The sequence below is a fragment of the Thalassophryne amazonica genome, chromosome 3 (assembly GCF_902500255.1).
Source record: "Thalassophryne amazonica chromosome 3, fThaAma1.1, whole genome shotgun sequence".
NCBI lineage: Eukaryota > Metazoa > Chordata > Actinopteri > Batrachoidiformes > Batrachoididae > Thalassophryne > Thalassophryne amazonica.
This window is the reverse complement of record NC_047105.1, coordinates 95,724,293-95,741,682: the sequence shown is the minus strand read 5'-3', so window position 1 is coordinate 95,741,682 and position 17,390 is coordinate 95,724,293. Positions and strand designations below refer to the sequence as shown.

Below are 17,390 nucleotides of genomic sequence, written 5' to 3'. Positions count from 1 at the left end.
ATGCACAACAAAACAAATGAGGAACGAATGGGAGGAAACTGGAGTCAACGTCTGTGACCGAACTGTAAGAAACCGCCTAATGGAAATGGGATTTACATACAGAAAAGCTAAACGAAAGCCATCATTAACACCTAAACAGAAAAAAAACAAGGTTACAATGGGCTAAGGAAAAGCAATCGTGGACTGTGGATGACTGGATGAAAGTCATATTCAGTGATGAATCTCGAATCTGCATTGGGCAAGGTGATGATGCTGGAACTTTTGTTTGGTGCCGTTCCAATGAGATTTATAAAGATGACTGCCTGAAGAGAACATGTAAATTTCCACAGTCATTGATGATATGGGGTTGCATGTCAGGTAAAGGCACTGGGGAGATGGCTGTCATTACATCATCAATAAATGCACAAGTTTACGTTGATATTTTGGACAATTGAAAGGATGTTTGGGGATGATATCATTTTTCAAGATGATAATGCATCTTGCCATAGAGCAAAAACTGCGAAAACATTCCTTGCAAGAAGACACGTAGGGTCAGTGTCATGCCACAGGGTCAATGTCAACGAGCAGATGTGATTTGATGCAGGTGTTAGTTTTGATGATTTACAGGGTGATTCCATAATTTTTTCCTCTGCTTGGTCTAAAAAAGTAACCGTTACTGACTGCCATAATATTTCTTTCTTGATTTCTTATAGTGTTTCTTAAAGCCAGAAAGTTGCCATTTGAAATGACTTTAGTTTTGTGTCATGTCTGTGATCTGCTTTTTTTTTCTACAAAATTAAACAACTGAATGAACATCCTCAGAGGCCGGTGATTCCATAATTTTTGCCAGGGGTGAAAAAATAGTCCAACAGTTTAAGAACAATGTTTCTTAACATTCAATTGCAAGGAATTTAGGGATTCCATCATCTACAGTCCATAATACAATCAGAAGATTCAGAGAATCTGGAGAACGTTCGACACGTAAGCGGCCAACATTGAATGCCTGTGACCGTCGATCCCTCAGGCGGCACTGGATTAAAAACCAACATCATTGTGTAAAGGATCTTACCGCATGGGCTCAGGAACACTTCAGAAAACCATTGTCAGTTAAAAGTGCAAGTTAAAACTCTACCATGCAAAGTGAAAGCCATACATCAACATTCAAAAACACCGCCGCCTTCTCTGGGCCCGAGGTCATTTGAAATGGACAGGTGCAAAGTGGAAAAATGTGCTGTGGTCTAATGACTCCACATTTCAAAATGTTTTTGGAAATCCTGGACGTCATATCCTCCGGACAAAAGAGGAAAAAGACCATCCAGATTGTTACCAGCACAAGTTCAAAAGCCAGCATCTGAGATGATATGGGGGTGTGTTATTGCCCTTGGAATGGGCAACTTACAAATCCGTGATGGCACCATCAATGCTGAAAGGTACATCCAGGTTTTGGAGCAACACATGCTGCCATCCAAGCAATGTAGTTCAGGGACGTCCCTACTTATTTCAGCAAGACAATGCCAAGCCACTTTCTGCACGTGTTACAACTGTGTGGCTTCAAAGTAAAAGAGTGCGGGTACTCGACTGGTCTGCCTGCAGTCCAGACCTGTTGCCCATTGAAAATGTGTGGTGCATTATGCAGCGCAAAATACGACCACGGAGATGCCGGACTCTTGAATAATTGAAGTCGTACATCAAGAAAGAATAGGAAAGAATTCCACCTACAAAGCTTCGACAGTTTGTGTCCTCAGTTCCCAAACGCTTATTGAGTGTTGTTAGGAGGAAAGGAGATGTAACACAGTGGTAAACATACCACTGTCCCAGCTTTTTTGAAATGTGTTGAAGGCATCCATTTCAAAATGAGCAAATATTTACACAAAAACAATAACATTTATCAGTTTGAACATTAAATATCTTTGTGGTGTATTCAATAGAATATACAGTTGAGCTCAATAGTTTTTTTTTGTTTTTTTTTGGCCATTTTTCAGAGAGTATGAATGATAACACAAAAACCTTTTTTTTTTTTTTCCACTCACGGTTAGTGGTTGGGTGAAGCCATTTAATGTCAAACAACCAGTTTTACTCTTTTTAAAACATAATGACAACACCAACTACCCAAATGACCCTGATCAAAAGTTTACCTACTCCTTTTCTTAATACCGTGTGTTGCCCCCTTTAACATCACTGACAGCTTGGAGTCTTTTGTGGTGGTTGTGGAAGAGACTCTCTGATGGTATAGCTGCCACTGAATATGTCTTGGACTTTATTTACATTAATTACAAAGAAATACAAACAGTATGGCTCTGCATGGAGTAGACAGTTCTCAAAAACTGAGTGACTGTGCAAGAAGGAGAAGAGTGAGGAAAGCCACCAAGACAAGACACCCCCCCAGTGACCGACACTGACGGCCAACACGAAGCACCCCCAAAGGATGGACAAACACGGGAGGGATGAGGGGGACTGGAGAAGGGCCAAGACAAACAGGAGAACCGATGGGAGATTACAGGATCCCCCCAACCCGATGAGGGAAAACACAGCGGCAAACAGGGCGGCAACACGGCTGGTCAGGGGAACAAATATTACAAAAAGGCCGACCATGCAATCCATCAGGATCCACCGTGGGGTCAGAGCAATGACACGAGAATCCTATCAGGGTCCAGGGCAGAGTCAGGACAGAGACTTAGCGAGCCACTAGGGTCCCCACTGGAGAGAGACTGAGGTCAGGCAACAGCCACCTGACCGAACAAAACTGGCCAGAGGTACAGAGGGCTGATCCTTAAGCTCATAACACATCACAGGTGAACAAGAGGTCGGAAAAGAGGATGATAGAGCCTAGCAGCAGTCATTTGGTCTGCCATGAGACCCACAGGGGTCCATTGCTGGGGCCAGAAGAAAATCGAGCACTCAGGAAGGTCTGTGGTTGAGTCAGGGGGATGGCCAGGTGGTCTATCACCATGCATGGAAACGTCCGGAGGCCGGCTGTGAAGTTTATCAAGATGTACGCCTTGAGGCAACTCTGTTGTGATTTGGTGCTATATAAATGAAAAATGAAAGTAAAATGTATGGGCAAGTCAGGAGGCGGACCAAGAGGCCCACCGGGAATCATAACAGGGTGGTCTAGGGATCCAAGTTTAGGCCGTCTGAGGTGGCAGGGTGAAAAGGACAAAATAAACTGAATCGAAGCAGAGAGAGAGGAGGGGACTCCCTTGAGAAAGGAACTAACACAGTGGGGAAATAGCTGAAATAAAAGATCAATTAACAAAACCCAGAGAAACTTAGACCTTATAATAACAGAATGTAAAGTACAAGAAAACCAATAACATAATTTGTACCAGAGGCAACCAACAGTAATATAACCCACAGAAGGATGGCGAGGTAAGTAGCTAGAGATATGGTCTGGAGGGCTAACTCGTTTCACAAACAGAAAAAATAAAAATAATCCAACAAAACAAAACACTGTGAGTACCATGGTGAAAAAAATTGCAAATGAACTAAATGGGATACATAACAATTTACTGCAAGAATGCACACAGAGTAAAAACATATCCAGGGGCCAAAAGGAACTGTTGGAAGTGGAAATTGAGTGCTCACAGGAGAAAACAAATCACTTAATAACAGAACAAAAAAATGAAGAAACCAATAAAATGAGACACGGCAGCAGTTGATGACATTTAACAACCTAGAAAAAGAGCTATGAGGGGGGAAAAAAAACACTTAACAGACACAAAAACTGAATCAATAACGCAAATTCTGAGGCTGATCAAAAACAAACTTAATACAGGACTGTAATATTGTGGGGCAAAGGTTAAATGGAGGCATGACCAGATTTAGACAGGAAGTACCAAACTGCGTGTCTAACAGTTTCAACAGGTGTAAGTGGAAAAAAGAAAACTGAACAGCACTAACAAAAAGCAGAACAAAAACAACTTAGCTGTCCAGTAGGCTGTGGAATCAGAGGTCTCTATTCAGGACGCGCAGAGGGTGTGGTTCAATCCTGATTTTCACAGATCTCGCAACTTGCTTCTGACAGATTGTTTGTTGCTGTGACGCCACTCTGAACTTCACACGGTTGTATACGCTTCTTTTATTTCTGTTTAGCACTCTTCTGGTTATTAATTGTATCTACTCTGAACATTATTTAACAACAGTCCTGTTGTGAACTGCTAGTGGCTAGCATTCGCTAGCGGTTAGCTTTCGCTAGCTAGGTCGACCCCTCCACTCTCCGTCGTGACTTTTTCTACTTTACACCCTCCGTAAATCCTGCGTGATGTTGGAAGATAGGGTGGCTCTCTTAGAGAGCTGTGTCCATAAGTTAGAGCTCTTCTTAGCTCAGCGGAGTTAGATGTTACAGGCACTCCAGATGAAGTTAGTGTTGGGCCGGCTAGCAAGCCCATAAGCATCAGCTTAGAAACGCCAGCTGTGGAGGACGGCTTTCAGACTGTGGCTAGGCGGAGGAAGCCCCGTAGGGCTTGGTGCCCGGTTGTGGCGCCCCGATCACACTCGCAAGTGCGAACTGTGAATCGGTTCTCCTCCTTGGATTTGCCTGATGTGAATTCTCTGAGCCCACAAGTGACTTCCACTCCTGTCTCCAGGCCGAAACACCGGACTTTAGTGATAGGGGATTCTATCACCCGCAAAGTCAGGTTACAGACGCCGGCTGACGTTAAATGTATTCCTGGGGCCAGAGCTCCCAACATTGCATCTCATCTTAGGGTGCTGACAATGCAGAAGGGAAGACAGACGAAGGAACATGACATGAGATATAGTCACATAGTTATTCATGTTGGCAACAATGATATCAGGATGAAACACTCAGAGGTCACAAAAATGGACAGAGAGGACTTGTGAACTTACCAGAAAGATGTGTCGGCATTGATTAATAGTCTCTGGTCCCCTCCCCTCCCGGGGTATTGATGGGGCATTTATCAGGCTGACATCGTTAAATAGGTTGCTGGCGCAGTTTTGTAGCCAGCAAGGCTTTAGCTTTATTGATAACTGGCCTTCGTTCTGGGGCCGCCGTGGCTTGCTGATGCCGGACAGCCTCCACCCTACTAGGGAAGGCGCCGCCATCTTGTCTGCGAACACAGATAGGGATCTATAGGGAGGGTAACAATTGGAATCTACAGCAGGCCACGGAGCAGGTGATTAGAGACCCTGCAAGGCTTATGACAAATGTGGGTGTGGAATCCATTAGCTTAGTGGGGAATTTAGTGCAGAAAATCCACTATGGTGATAGTGCAGTTTATTTGCCAGGGAGGGAATTTCAACAAGTTGAGACTGTGGCCTGCTTCCGTAGTCATGTCCATAAAAATCATAGAGGGATATGCTTTCCAAACTTACTACCCATTACGAGGGTAGGCTGAAAAGTTCTAAGGCTCACTATGATGCAGTTAATGCATTAACTGTATCATAGTGAGCCTTAGAACTTTTCAGCCTACCCTTGTATATTGGATGATGTTGAAATTTGAGGATGGCCCAGTGGTTGTTCCAGCAATAGCAAAGATTTCGTGTCTGCTACCTACAACGCGCGTGGAATGTCTCAAACCTAAACCTACTTCTAGGCATCTTATATATGCTACTCTGGAACCACCCCTAAACCCAAACACTTCAACTGTCAACCCCACTGAGGTCCTTAGACTGGGTATCATTAACATAAGATCACTGTCCTCAAAATCATTGTTGATCAATGATCTAATTATTGATCATCACTTAGATATGATTGGGCTGTGTGAAACCTGGCTTAAACCTACAGCTGTCCTCCCCTTAAATGAGGCCTGCCCATCAGCATATACATTTTGTCACGTCCCTCATGATGCGAAGCAAGGCGGGGGTGTTGCTCTTATTTATAAATCTAGGTTTGGCCTATTAGCTGTTGGGGGTTACAAATATCACTTGTTTGAGCATCTGATTCTCCACTCTGGTCAGGATATTACACATTGGCAAGGTCAGAAGAATAAAAATCAGTCGTATTACTTTGTCATTGTATATAGGCCTCCTGGCCCATATTCTGAATTCTTAGATGAATTTGGTGCGTTCATCTCTAACTTGTCAACTAGTGTAGATAACATTTTGATCATTGGTGACTTTAACATTCATATAAATAAGCCTTCTGATCCCCTCTGCAAATCATTTATGGAAATTGTGGATGCATTAGGATTTCGGCAATGCATTCGGGATTCGATGGACATTAGTAGAAATACTCTGGATCTGGTTCTCCCACGTGTTATTGCTGTCACGAATATTGACATCATACCTCTTACATCAGTGGTGTCTGATCACTCACTTAAGTTTACTGTTTCGGTGCCGTGTTTAGTGGAACAACAACCTTATATAGCATTACAGCGATGCATCAACCCCTCAACTAAGACTGAACTCGAAGCTAGACTGCCTGATATCTTAGCTTCACATTTGACAAATACCCAGTCAGTAGACAGACTTGTGGATAGTTTAAACTCAGTGCTCAAAACTACACTCGACATGATTGCACCACCTGTGTTAAAACCACGCTCCTCCAAATCACAGTCGCCTTGGTTCAGTGATTATCTGTGTGACCTTAAGCATAAAGCAAGAGGTCTAGAACGGAAATGGCGTAGTTCAAAATTAGAAGTATTTCACCTTGCATGGCGTGATGCTATCTTAGACTATAAGCACGCATTCTTGGCTACAAAGCGGACTTACTACTCTGATTTGATCAACAAAAACAAGCATAACTCATAGTTCTTGTTCGACACGGTGGCAACACTTATGCATGGACAACCACCTGTAGTTCACTCTCCTTTACAGAACAAGAATTCCTGGATTACTTTGGGAAGAAAATAGAAGACATCAGGTTAAACATATCCCGGCATGCCTTAACCCAGCCACTACACCCTGCTATTGAGGTGGGCGCCACTACTGAGGTATTACCTAGATTTACAGAATTTGATAGTATCTCACTTGGCATGCTGACAGAACTCGTCATGTCAACAAAAAGCACAACCTGTTTATTTGATCCTATACCAACAAAACTGTTTAAGGACCTGTGGCCCACTCTTGGGCCGACTGTGCTGGAAATTATTAATCATTCTTTAACTTATGGATCTGTTCCTAAATGTTTCAAATCTGCAGTGATTAAACCATTACTTAAGAAACTTAATCTTGACCCTAGTGTATTGACAAACTGTCGGCCAATATCAAATCTATCATTTTTCTCTAAAATTCTGGAAAAAGTGGTTTCACGGCAGCTCGTAGACTATCTTACTGAGAATAATCTCTTTGAGCCACTGCAGTCTGTTTTTAGAAAATATCATTCCACAGAGACGGCTCTCACTAAAGTGGTGAACGATCTTCTGCTTACAATGGATTCGGACACCACTATGGTTCTGTTGCTGTTAGATCTCAGTGCTGCATTTGATACAGTGGATCATTATATTCTACTTGATAGGCTGGAAAATCATTTTGGGATTACTGGGAGTGCCCTTGAATGTCTGACGTCATACTTGACCAGTCGTTCTCACTGTGTTTTGTACAGTAACACTACCTCTAACCTTAGTGACATGAAATTTGGGGTTCCACAGGGGTCTGTCTTAGGCCCCCTGCTTTTCTCCCTTTATATAGCACCCCTTGGGCACATATTGTGGTGTTTTGGGATTACCTTTCACTGCTATGCAGATGATACTCAGTTATACATGCCGATAACTGCTGGTAATCTCGTTCACATAAAATCCTTAGACGATTGCCTTGCAGCAGTGAGAAGTTTGATGTCTAAAAACTTCCTACTTTTAAACGCTGATAAGACTGAAATGATGGTTCTTGGTCCAGTGAGACATCGGCATCAATTTGACCAGTTAACGCTCAGCCTGCAGTAAAACAAACACTAAGCAGACAGAAATAGAGGCATGGAAGAAAGAGACCAAGTTGAAGCGAACAGGTGCAAAAGAGTGCTGTAAAGTAAACACTAAGTAGACAGAAAGAACGTGGAAGGTGAGTCCCAAACATAATACAAGAAAAATCTACACATGGAAGGAGCAAAGAGACAAAATTAAGAAAACAAAGGTGAGAACTGAAAAGTGATCAAGAGAATTAATGGCTGGGGCTGAAACTACAGCAGAACTAACGTGGCAAAAGCATAACAAACAGAACTTACAAGCAGTAACTATAGTGGTAAAACACAAAACCAGTGACTAATCCTAAACTGAAAATCAAAGACAGGTGACATGAACACAGACAGAAGCAAGATTGAAAACCCAGGCCCGGGGCAGATCATGACAATTCAGAATGCTCCTGCTCATCTTCTTTCGGGAAAGAAAAAGTCCGACCACATTACGCCGGCCTTGGCTACTCTTCACTGGCTTCTGATCAGTTACGGGTTGATTTTAAACTTTGAATTGTTTTTAAAGCCCTCATTTGCCTGGCCCCAGTGTATCTTTCAGAACTTCTTTTTCCTTACACCCCAACCAGAGCCTTAAGGTCTTCTGACCAACTGTTGCTGGATGTTCCTAAAACCAGATTAAAGATGAGAGGTGACAGAGCCTTTGCAGCAGCTGCACCCAGGCTCTGGAATAGTCTCCCCTTTAATATTAGATCATCCCTGTCCCTAGAGACTTTTAAAGCCTCTTTAAAAACTGATTTCTTTTCTGTGGCATTTTCTAAATGAGCGATTACATCTCTGTATCAAATTAATTAAATTTATTTCATTTATACAGCGGCAAATCACAGCAAAGTTGCCTCAAGGCACCTCAAGTGAAGTCTAAGCTTACCAACCTTAACCTCACCTTAGTTTTTCTTTTGTTTTTCCCTATTGCATTACAAATTTACCTTATTTGTAGTCTTTCGGTAGCATGGCCCAAGCAGAGGGTCACCCCTTTGAGTCTGGTCTGCTTGAGGTTTCCTCAGTATCATCAGAGGGAGTTTTTCCTTACCACTGTTGCCTGTGGGCTTGCTCTAGGGGTTGGTGAGGTTAGACCTTACTTTTGCGTTGTGTCTGAGGCAGCTTTCTTGTGATTTGATGCTATGTAAATAAAATAAATTATTTCTTACTACTTTTTACTCTTTATTTTACTTTGTCTTTTATTTGTTTTATTGCCTTTTGTAATTTTATTGTTATTTGTAATTCATGTATTTATGACTGGGGGTAATTTGGTGTCCATTTTTTAATTATGTACCGTACTTTGGTCAACTGCTATTGTTTTAAAAGTGCTTTAGAAATAAAGGTTGAATTGAGAAATTGACCTTTGTCACCATTCTTGTTGTTTTTACCCCATAACTCCTTAACATTCAGTCACACATAGGCCAAACTATACCTTTCTGGAATCTTTATCTTCAGACAAATAATGTGGTATATCCTTCAATATGATTGGAGCATTTTTAAATTTTGATCCCTGTGGTCTTTGTCTAATGTAACACCAAGGGACCTATTTTATTGCAAATGCAAAATGGACTTTGTTATTTAAGCCATAAGAAATGGTGCCAAACCCAACCCTGCTTCAATTCAGGTTGGGTTTACTTTGTTCCTCACAAAATCCTCATTTAGGGCCCATTTACACTATGATGTGAAGTGGCTGATGCTGTCGATACAACAGATTCACAAAATGTTCTGGGAAATGCTGGCAAAGACACGTTGGGCTCCAAATTTCATGTCTCTAATGCAGGTTGATGTAGCCCAGCAGAGGGTGCTATTGTATTGGTGGAGCTCGACATTTATGCTGCGTTTACACATAACGACGACAAGTCACGAATGCCACGAAGTACACATTCTTGGCCGCTAATCACGAATGTGATGATTTGGGGCAGAGGCGTCAGGTGTCCTCAGGAACCGCTGCAACCTGTTACCACGCATTATGATTAATGGCACATGTTGCTGGAGAATTATCAGGAACCATTACGCATGGTCAAGAATAATGTTCCACGTTGTTGTGCGCTATTGCTCCTAACAGCGCATCGTTAAGTTCTGTCACAGGAGCTGGTGGTCACTTCAGCTTGAATACCCAAGAATGCACGGCCATGCGTTTTACCCCGTTCGAATGCTCCCTGGGCTACCAACTGTCTTTATTCCTGGACAAAGAAGAGGAGCTGGCCATGCCTTCTGTTCAGGTGCAGCTTCGACGATGCCACAGGGTCTGGACCGCCATCTGTTCCACCATATTGGGATCCACAGCTCAGGCTCTGTGCCATACAGATCCCAGCCCCACTCTACCATCCCGGAGAGGAGGTGTGGCTCTCTTCTGCAGACATCCCACTGCATGGTTTTTGGGTCTTTTTGTGGTGGATTGCATTGTGAATCCTGTGACTATCCGCCTATACCTTCTGCGGTCACTACGCATCCATCCAGTCTGTCACATCTCCCACCTACGGCCAGACCAGCCCTTTGTGGTCTCCAGCCAAGCCCCCTCCTCCCACCCAGCTCGTGGATGGCCATCTGTCCTGGACTGTCCGGTGCCTGCTGGATGTGCGCCGCCTGGGTTGGGGCTTCCAGTATCTGGTGGACTGCAAAGGTTATAGGTGTGAGGAGGGCTCCTGGGTGTCCCGCACCCTTATCTTGGACCTTGGTCTTGTCCGGGACTTCCATCATGCCCATCCAGACAGGCCGGTTGGGTTGCCTAGGGGCTCCCCTTGAGGGGGAGAGGGTCCTGTTATGGTCTGGGGAATCTGTCTGGGCTCTGCATTGTCTCACCCTCCCCCTTATGTGTTTATCTGCCAGTGGAGTTGATTGTCTACACCTGTGGCTGCAGCACACCTGTATCAATCAGCGGTGTACTACTTAAGCCAGGGCTGAACAGGAGGATGCCACCAGATCTTTCTATCTATGGAAGTGGTAACCTGGCCTCACATTGTTCCTCGTCATCTCAGTTTGTGCTCTCCTCATGTGTTTTGGATTATTACGTTGTTTTTTCTCATCGTCTTTTTCCCTTCTCTTTCAGTCTGCAGCTGCCACCCAATCCACTGGCTCACGTGGATTCCTGCACCTACAACCTCTGTTCCAGTGTCCTCTCCTCCTGCCTTACCCCCATCCCCACCATCAATATAATTTCAATTAATCTGTTACCTTTTTTCATCATTCAAGCTGCCTCATTGCATTTGGGTCTCTTTGCCGTTCCTGGTGTAATACAACAGATTATGCGAAAGGTGGCGCCAGCACATGCTCCCAGACCTGACCTTCACTGAAAGTAAGTGGTTACTGATGGTGGTGGGTGCTTCAAATGCCAAATGAAAACCCTTTTTAATTAAAAGTATGTTTACAAACCTTTTTAAGTCAGCTTCTCATCCATCAGTGTCACACCTACAATACAACCCACATTTTGTAACGGAAAATTAACATCCTGAGAGGCATGGTAAACAATAATTTAACACAGTATTATAATGGCATGATTCTTATTAAACATCTCATGCAGTATTCATGGTTTTTCAGCTGTGAGAAAACATAACTGCTCTCCCAGCACCAATCACAAGAAAACCTTGTCAATTACCGTTTAACTGATTCTGAGAATACATCTCCTGATGAATAACATGCTGAAACAAAGCAATGGGAGTCAACACCTTCAATTATTATTCTCCTCACTCCACTGCCATCTTACCAACTGGAAAATTGTAAGTTGTGATACAAATCCTGAGATGTGAGCACAAATTAAATCCTCATGTGTTGCCTACATGCATTTCAACACTTTGGCACATCTGCATCACAGCAGGATTTGCACAGACCTGTGTGTCGGTGGACAGTTTGTGGGGGAGCAGGATTGGACTTTGAAAAGGTGAATAGTTTCCTGTGGATGGAAACAGTGGCTGTTACCCACACCCACTGCTGTCTGTCTGTGTTCAGATCACTTTTTCCACAAACTCTGACCATCTGCTGGAATCTGGCCTCAGCTCCTTTCACAGACGGAGATGCTCCAATAAAAAGTCTCTATTAGTTTCACTTTTTCCTCTGGGTTTTCTCTGTTCTTATCTCTATTAATTAAGACATCAACATTAGAGTTATCATCTTGTACATTGTGTCTCTGCTCACATCTGTACTCTCTCCTTTAAGAAAATTCTTTGTGATGACAAAAAATCTGCCGTTTAAAATTAAATCATTGGGAAACTGGTATTTGTGAACCATTTAGCATCAACATTTGATACAATGATCCATTCGCACAGAGGATCTTAAATTTCCAACTTCAGGCATCATTAAGAGGATAATTTCACTTTTTTACAATCTTCGTAATAATATTGTTAGCAATTGAGCCTCTGTCTCTTCTGCTAATTTATGATAATTGTGTCATATGGTTTGTGGACACCTGCAAGAGAGCTGTAAACTGCATTTTTCCAAATATTAAAGTGTAACATATTCCCATGAAGCCGTTTATGTATCAAATGAAAAGTCATGCTCGATATTTTGTCCATCATCCTATGAACATCTATATGTATACACAACACACGTTTATCATTTAGTGTTCAGACCTTTGGTAGACTTAGAATAAGAATTGGGGGGGGGGTCTCCCAGCTGACATTTATGTGGACTCTATACAAAATATTATGCATTACTTTTTGCATGTTTCAACATGAGTACTTCATAAGAATAACTGGTAAAATGACAGACATACACTTCCTGATATGATTGGTTACAACATATGTTACTCGTGATATTACTGCAGGGACTCTTTACCCACGAGTTCATAGGCATCAAACTGATTCCAGAAAGGGCCAAGAGGGTGCAGGTTCATTTTGTAACCACCAACTTCACCAGGTGTTTTCACTGATCTATAAATATATATATATATATCACACACAATGCATCTGGAAAGTATTCACTGTGCTTCACATTTTCCACAATTTATGTTGCAGCCTTCCAAAATTGAGTAAATGATTTTTTTTCCCTCAAAATTCTACTCACCACACCCCATAACGACAACATGAAAGTTTTTTTTTTAATCTTTGCAAATTTATTAAAAATAAAAAAAACTAAGAAATCATATGTACGTAAAGTATTCACAGCCTTTGTTCAATACTTTGTTGATGCACCTTTGGCAGTAATTACACCCTCAAGTCTTCTTGAATATGATGCCACAAGCTTGGCACACCTATCTTTGGGCAGGGTTGCCCATTCCTTTTTGCAGCACCTCTCAAGCTCCATCAGGTTGGATGGGGAGCATCGGTGCACAGCTATTTTCAGATCTCTCCAAATGTTAAATGGGATTCAGATCTGGGCTCTGGCTGGGCTGGGTTGTCTTGAAGGCACTCCTTTGATATCTTGGCTGTGAGTTTAGGGTCACTGTCCTGCTGAAAGATGAACCGTCGGCCCAGTCTGAGGTCAAGAGCGCTCTGGAGCAGGTTTTCATCCAGGATGTCTCTGTACACTGCATCTTTCCCTCAATCCTATCCTGACTAGTCTCTCAGTTCCTGTCACTGATAACCCCACAGCATGATGCTACACAGTTTACGATGAGTTTACTCATTGGCACGCAAGATCGTGTGCCAGTGCTGGGATCAAATTCATGCAAGTGCCTTAAATTACCTAGTGCATGTCTGCACCCTCTCGAACCTTTCCACAATTACATTGAGACCACTGGGATCATTGGATTTTGGTGATATTTTGTCCAGTGGTTGTCCTGGAACAAGGGAAGAGTTGAGCACATTTTGGTGCCAATGTGGATGAGCCTTAAGAGTTCTCTTTTTGCATTTCTTCAATCTGATTCAAAACTCAAATGCAAGTAGTACTTTTTCTTCTTTCTTTAGCTGCATTGCCTAATGACACCACAAAGGTGTGGTGGCTTCCTCTGTTGCTTGGGGGCAGTAATATTCCCTATTATTTGATGCCATTAGTTTGTTTTTGTTTTTTTGTTTGTTTTGAATAACCCCTTACTTTTTTGCATGCCATGCATGTCAGTACATTTTCTCAGTCAGTCTTGTGTTCTAGCTGATTTCATTTGAATAAGGCAAGTTTTGTAAACAGTAATGCAATGATATTCCTGACACATTCAAGGTAAGCAAAATATGTAAACTGTAGAAAACTGTTCAAATGGAATAATCACTTTTTAATTCTTGATCCCTGATTTAAAAAAAAAACAAACACCCATGACATCCTGCTGGTTTGCATTTTAAACTAAATCTGCATAATTAGTGCAGTTTTGCCCACCACCAGCTTTCTCAGTGGCATCATGGTCAATTCCTTTGGGCTCAGCGTTGTCAGGATTACTGGGCACGATCACCTTCATTTCCTGAACAGCAGCATGGATGGTGATTTTATTCCTCTTGGCAAAGCTCTGGCTGATATCCATAAATGTTTTATTTTTTGTTTCGGGCAGGATGAAATAAAGGTAGAGAGATCCCAAAATGCAGACCACCACAAACACCAGAAAGGCAAAGGTCTGGAATGTCTCCTAAACACACACAAACAAAAGACAACAAAAGCAGGAATTAGAGTTCATATTCCATTGCAAGACATTTTTTTAATACTCTGGGATTGATGGATATGCCAGCATGTCCACATTAACTTTGCTACCATATTTCATGGCATGTCGTGATTCAGCATCACAAAATACACATTAATCTATTGGTTCATGATATTGTCACGAAAAGTACCATGTTTTCCTAACGGGAGCACAAATTGATTCAAATACATTCCATGACGGGAGCACAAAATAAAAAGTGATGCAGGGGGTCTGGCGTAGTTATGGTTCGGGTTAGGGGAAGGGATAGGTTTAGGTTATGGTTATGACTATGGTTAGGGGGAGGGGTAGAGTTAGTAATAGTAAGATAAAAAAAAACATCATTAAAATGTGACTCATTTTGATGTGACCATCATTTTGATGTGACCATGAAAAAACTTGGGAGACTGGGTTGCCATATGGTAAGTGGACTGCATTTATATAGCGCTTTTCCATCTGTATCAGACGCTCAAAGTGCTTTACAATTATGCCTCACATTCACCCCAATGTCAGGGTGCTGCCATACAAGGCACTCACTACACACCGGGAGCAATAGGGGATTAAAGGCCTTGCCCAAGGGCCCTTAGTGATTTTCCAGTCAGGCAGGGATTTGAACCCATGATCTTCTGGACCATCACATCCCCCTATTTCCCTTAATAAATCAGTGACTGAATATCACAGAGACTTTGTTTGATCACTTCCTGAAACTACTACTTAGCTGTAGTTTCCATCTTCCCTTGAGACTATCCATCACTCACAGCCAATCCTAGAGGCTGGAGAAGATCACATTATCTTGCGACATTATTGCCCAGAGTGAACAAATACAAACTGCACAATAAATGATAAGCAAAGAATGAACCAGTGACGAAAGTGTAACACAAGGAAAAGCAACAAATAACTGAATGACTGCAAACTAAATGATGAGGTGCTGAATGAAAACAGTGACAAAAACAATAGCATAGTATAGTAGCAAAACAATAAACAGAACCAAACTGAAACTAACATGATAAAGTACATAAACTAATGAAAAGTAAAAACAGAAAATCACAAAAGAAATACGCCAAGGGCTAAGACCTAAAACCCGAGCCGGGCCAAGCATGACACACCGCTTATTTGGAATAAAGAAAAAAAACAAAAAAAAACAGCTGGTACCTGTGGAACCACATGGCGCCGCTTATGTGGTATAAATAAAAAAATAAAAACCAGCAGGTATGTTTGGAACCACATGGCGCTGCTTTTGTGGTATAAATAAAAACCAGCCAGTACTCCTGGAACCACATTGCGCCGCTTATGTGGTATAATTTAAAGAAAAGAGAAACACTGACCACTCATTGGACACGGACTCACGCCTTTGAAAAGCTCTGACTGCCAGTCAGAGACTTTACCACTGAGCTACGGAGCTGTTCTTTGAAAGCTGCGGGAATCTGCCTCATATCAGGAAGGACATGGAAGTATTACAAAAAAAGTTAAAATCACACACCATATAAAAACACTGCATTTATCAAGCGAGCAATGCAAATATGATACGTCTGCTTCTCGGTAAATGACCCTTGGTCACAGACACACAGTCATGAAATGACATGAATGAGACATAGTTCACTCGTCTTATTCATGCCCACATCTGCTGGCGCATCTCCAACTGGCCGCGCGCGTGTTGTGGACGGCGCACCGCAGGACCCCGCGTCAGGTGGAACAGAGCTCATGTAGGTGACGTGACAGTGAGAGCGCCTGCTGCATGTTCTTATCTGATGGTCCATCCGTGCATGCGCTTACTCGCTGTAACACGTCACCACAGGTGATGTATGTTTTTATTCATGGCCACTTGATAACAGCAAACAGACACACGCATCACAGTGGGCAGTTGTTTGTCCATGTCCGTCCAAACACAGTATGTGGTGTCCAGCTGAACTGTCCAGATCCACAGATTTCCACAGCCACTTCAGTGGGAGGACACACCTCCTGTCATCTCAGAGCACAGACCAAAGCCGCACTTGTGTGGGACTTCTCTGCAAGTATGAAGGTGATTGTCTGTAGTCTGTTATCGTGCAAAGAGTGCAACAGGCCACACATTTAAGTGCCATGGGAGCAGTGTTACATGTTTGTGCGCGTCACCCGGAATTTGGGTGGCACCTGCCGCGAGAGGGTGCGATGGGCACACACTTTCAGGCATTTGTGTGTGCACATAGTTGTAGCAACAGGTGTACGAGGAGGTGGAGGCAGGGACGACATTACACGGTTTGCACACGATTCCTGCATCATGCGCACTGTGTGTGCACTTTGTCCAAACTTCACACTATGTGTGAAGGGGCCCTTAGTTTCAGATAATTATACATTGATCGAAGAACTTTTTCATATTACACTACTTTTGTGATTCAAAGACTTTGGTAAACCAGCTTCTAACACCAAACTTGTTTGTCCACATCAATAAAGGTGCATTTTCACTCAAGATTTAAAGAATTCTTCAAAACACATTTCATATTTTTACCTGTACAACCACATTAAATTCTCACATAGTGTTCTAGACAAATATGTCTCATATTCAGAAAAGTGAGATTGCTCTGAACATTTTCATATGCAACACATGGACATTATATGCAAGTACCTTAAAGGGGAATATATAAGAATATAGTACATGCAGCCCTGCGATACACTGGTGTCCTATCCAGGGCGTACCCTGCCTCATGCCCAATGACTGCCGGGATACGCCCCAGCCCCCTGTGACCCTTGATTGGAGTAAGCGGTATAGAAAATGAATGAATGAATTACATGCAGTTAATCCTGCCTCAAACATATGGCATAATATTGATTTTTCATTTTCTGCTCTGATACTCAAAGCATTTATAAGACCATTTTCTCCCTCTTCTTTCTCCAAATTTTGTTGTTTTTCAGTCCAAACCTTTGCCAGTAGCAGGCAGACAGACATCATCTGTGGCATCTGTTTTGTCATCTGTGTGCATCACACTGAGGACAAGTGCACACTCCCCCTCTGCGCAGCGTTAGACACAAGCAGTCCCACAGGCTTTTTGTATAACAGTC

The 17,390-nt window shown here is 42.6% G+C and overlaps 1 protein-coding gene across 1 annotated transcript in view; it reads right to left on the bottom strand.

The window, feature by feature from the left end:
* Nucleotides 1-13,838: 13,838 nt before the first annotated feature.
* The window catches only part of LOC117507295 (solute carrier family 2, facilitated glucose transporter member 9-like), a 389,118-nt gene continuing 385,566 nt past the window's right edge, over nt 13,839-17,390 (bottom strand). The window contains exon 12 of the mRNA XM_034167137.1: nt 13,839-14,306. Within this exon, the coding sequence (XP_034023028.1) occupies nt 14,025-14,306 (282 nt within the window). The 3' untranslated portion in view covers nt 13,839-14,024. The remainder of the gene's footprint in view (nt 14,307-17,390) is intronic.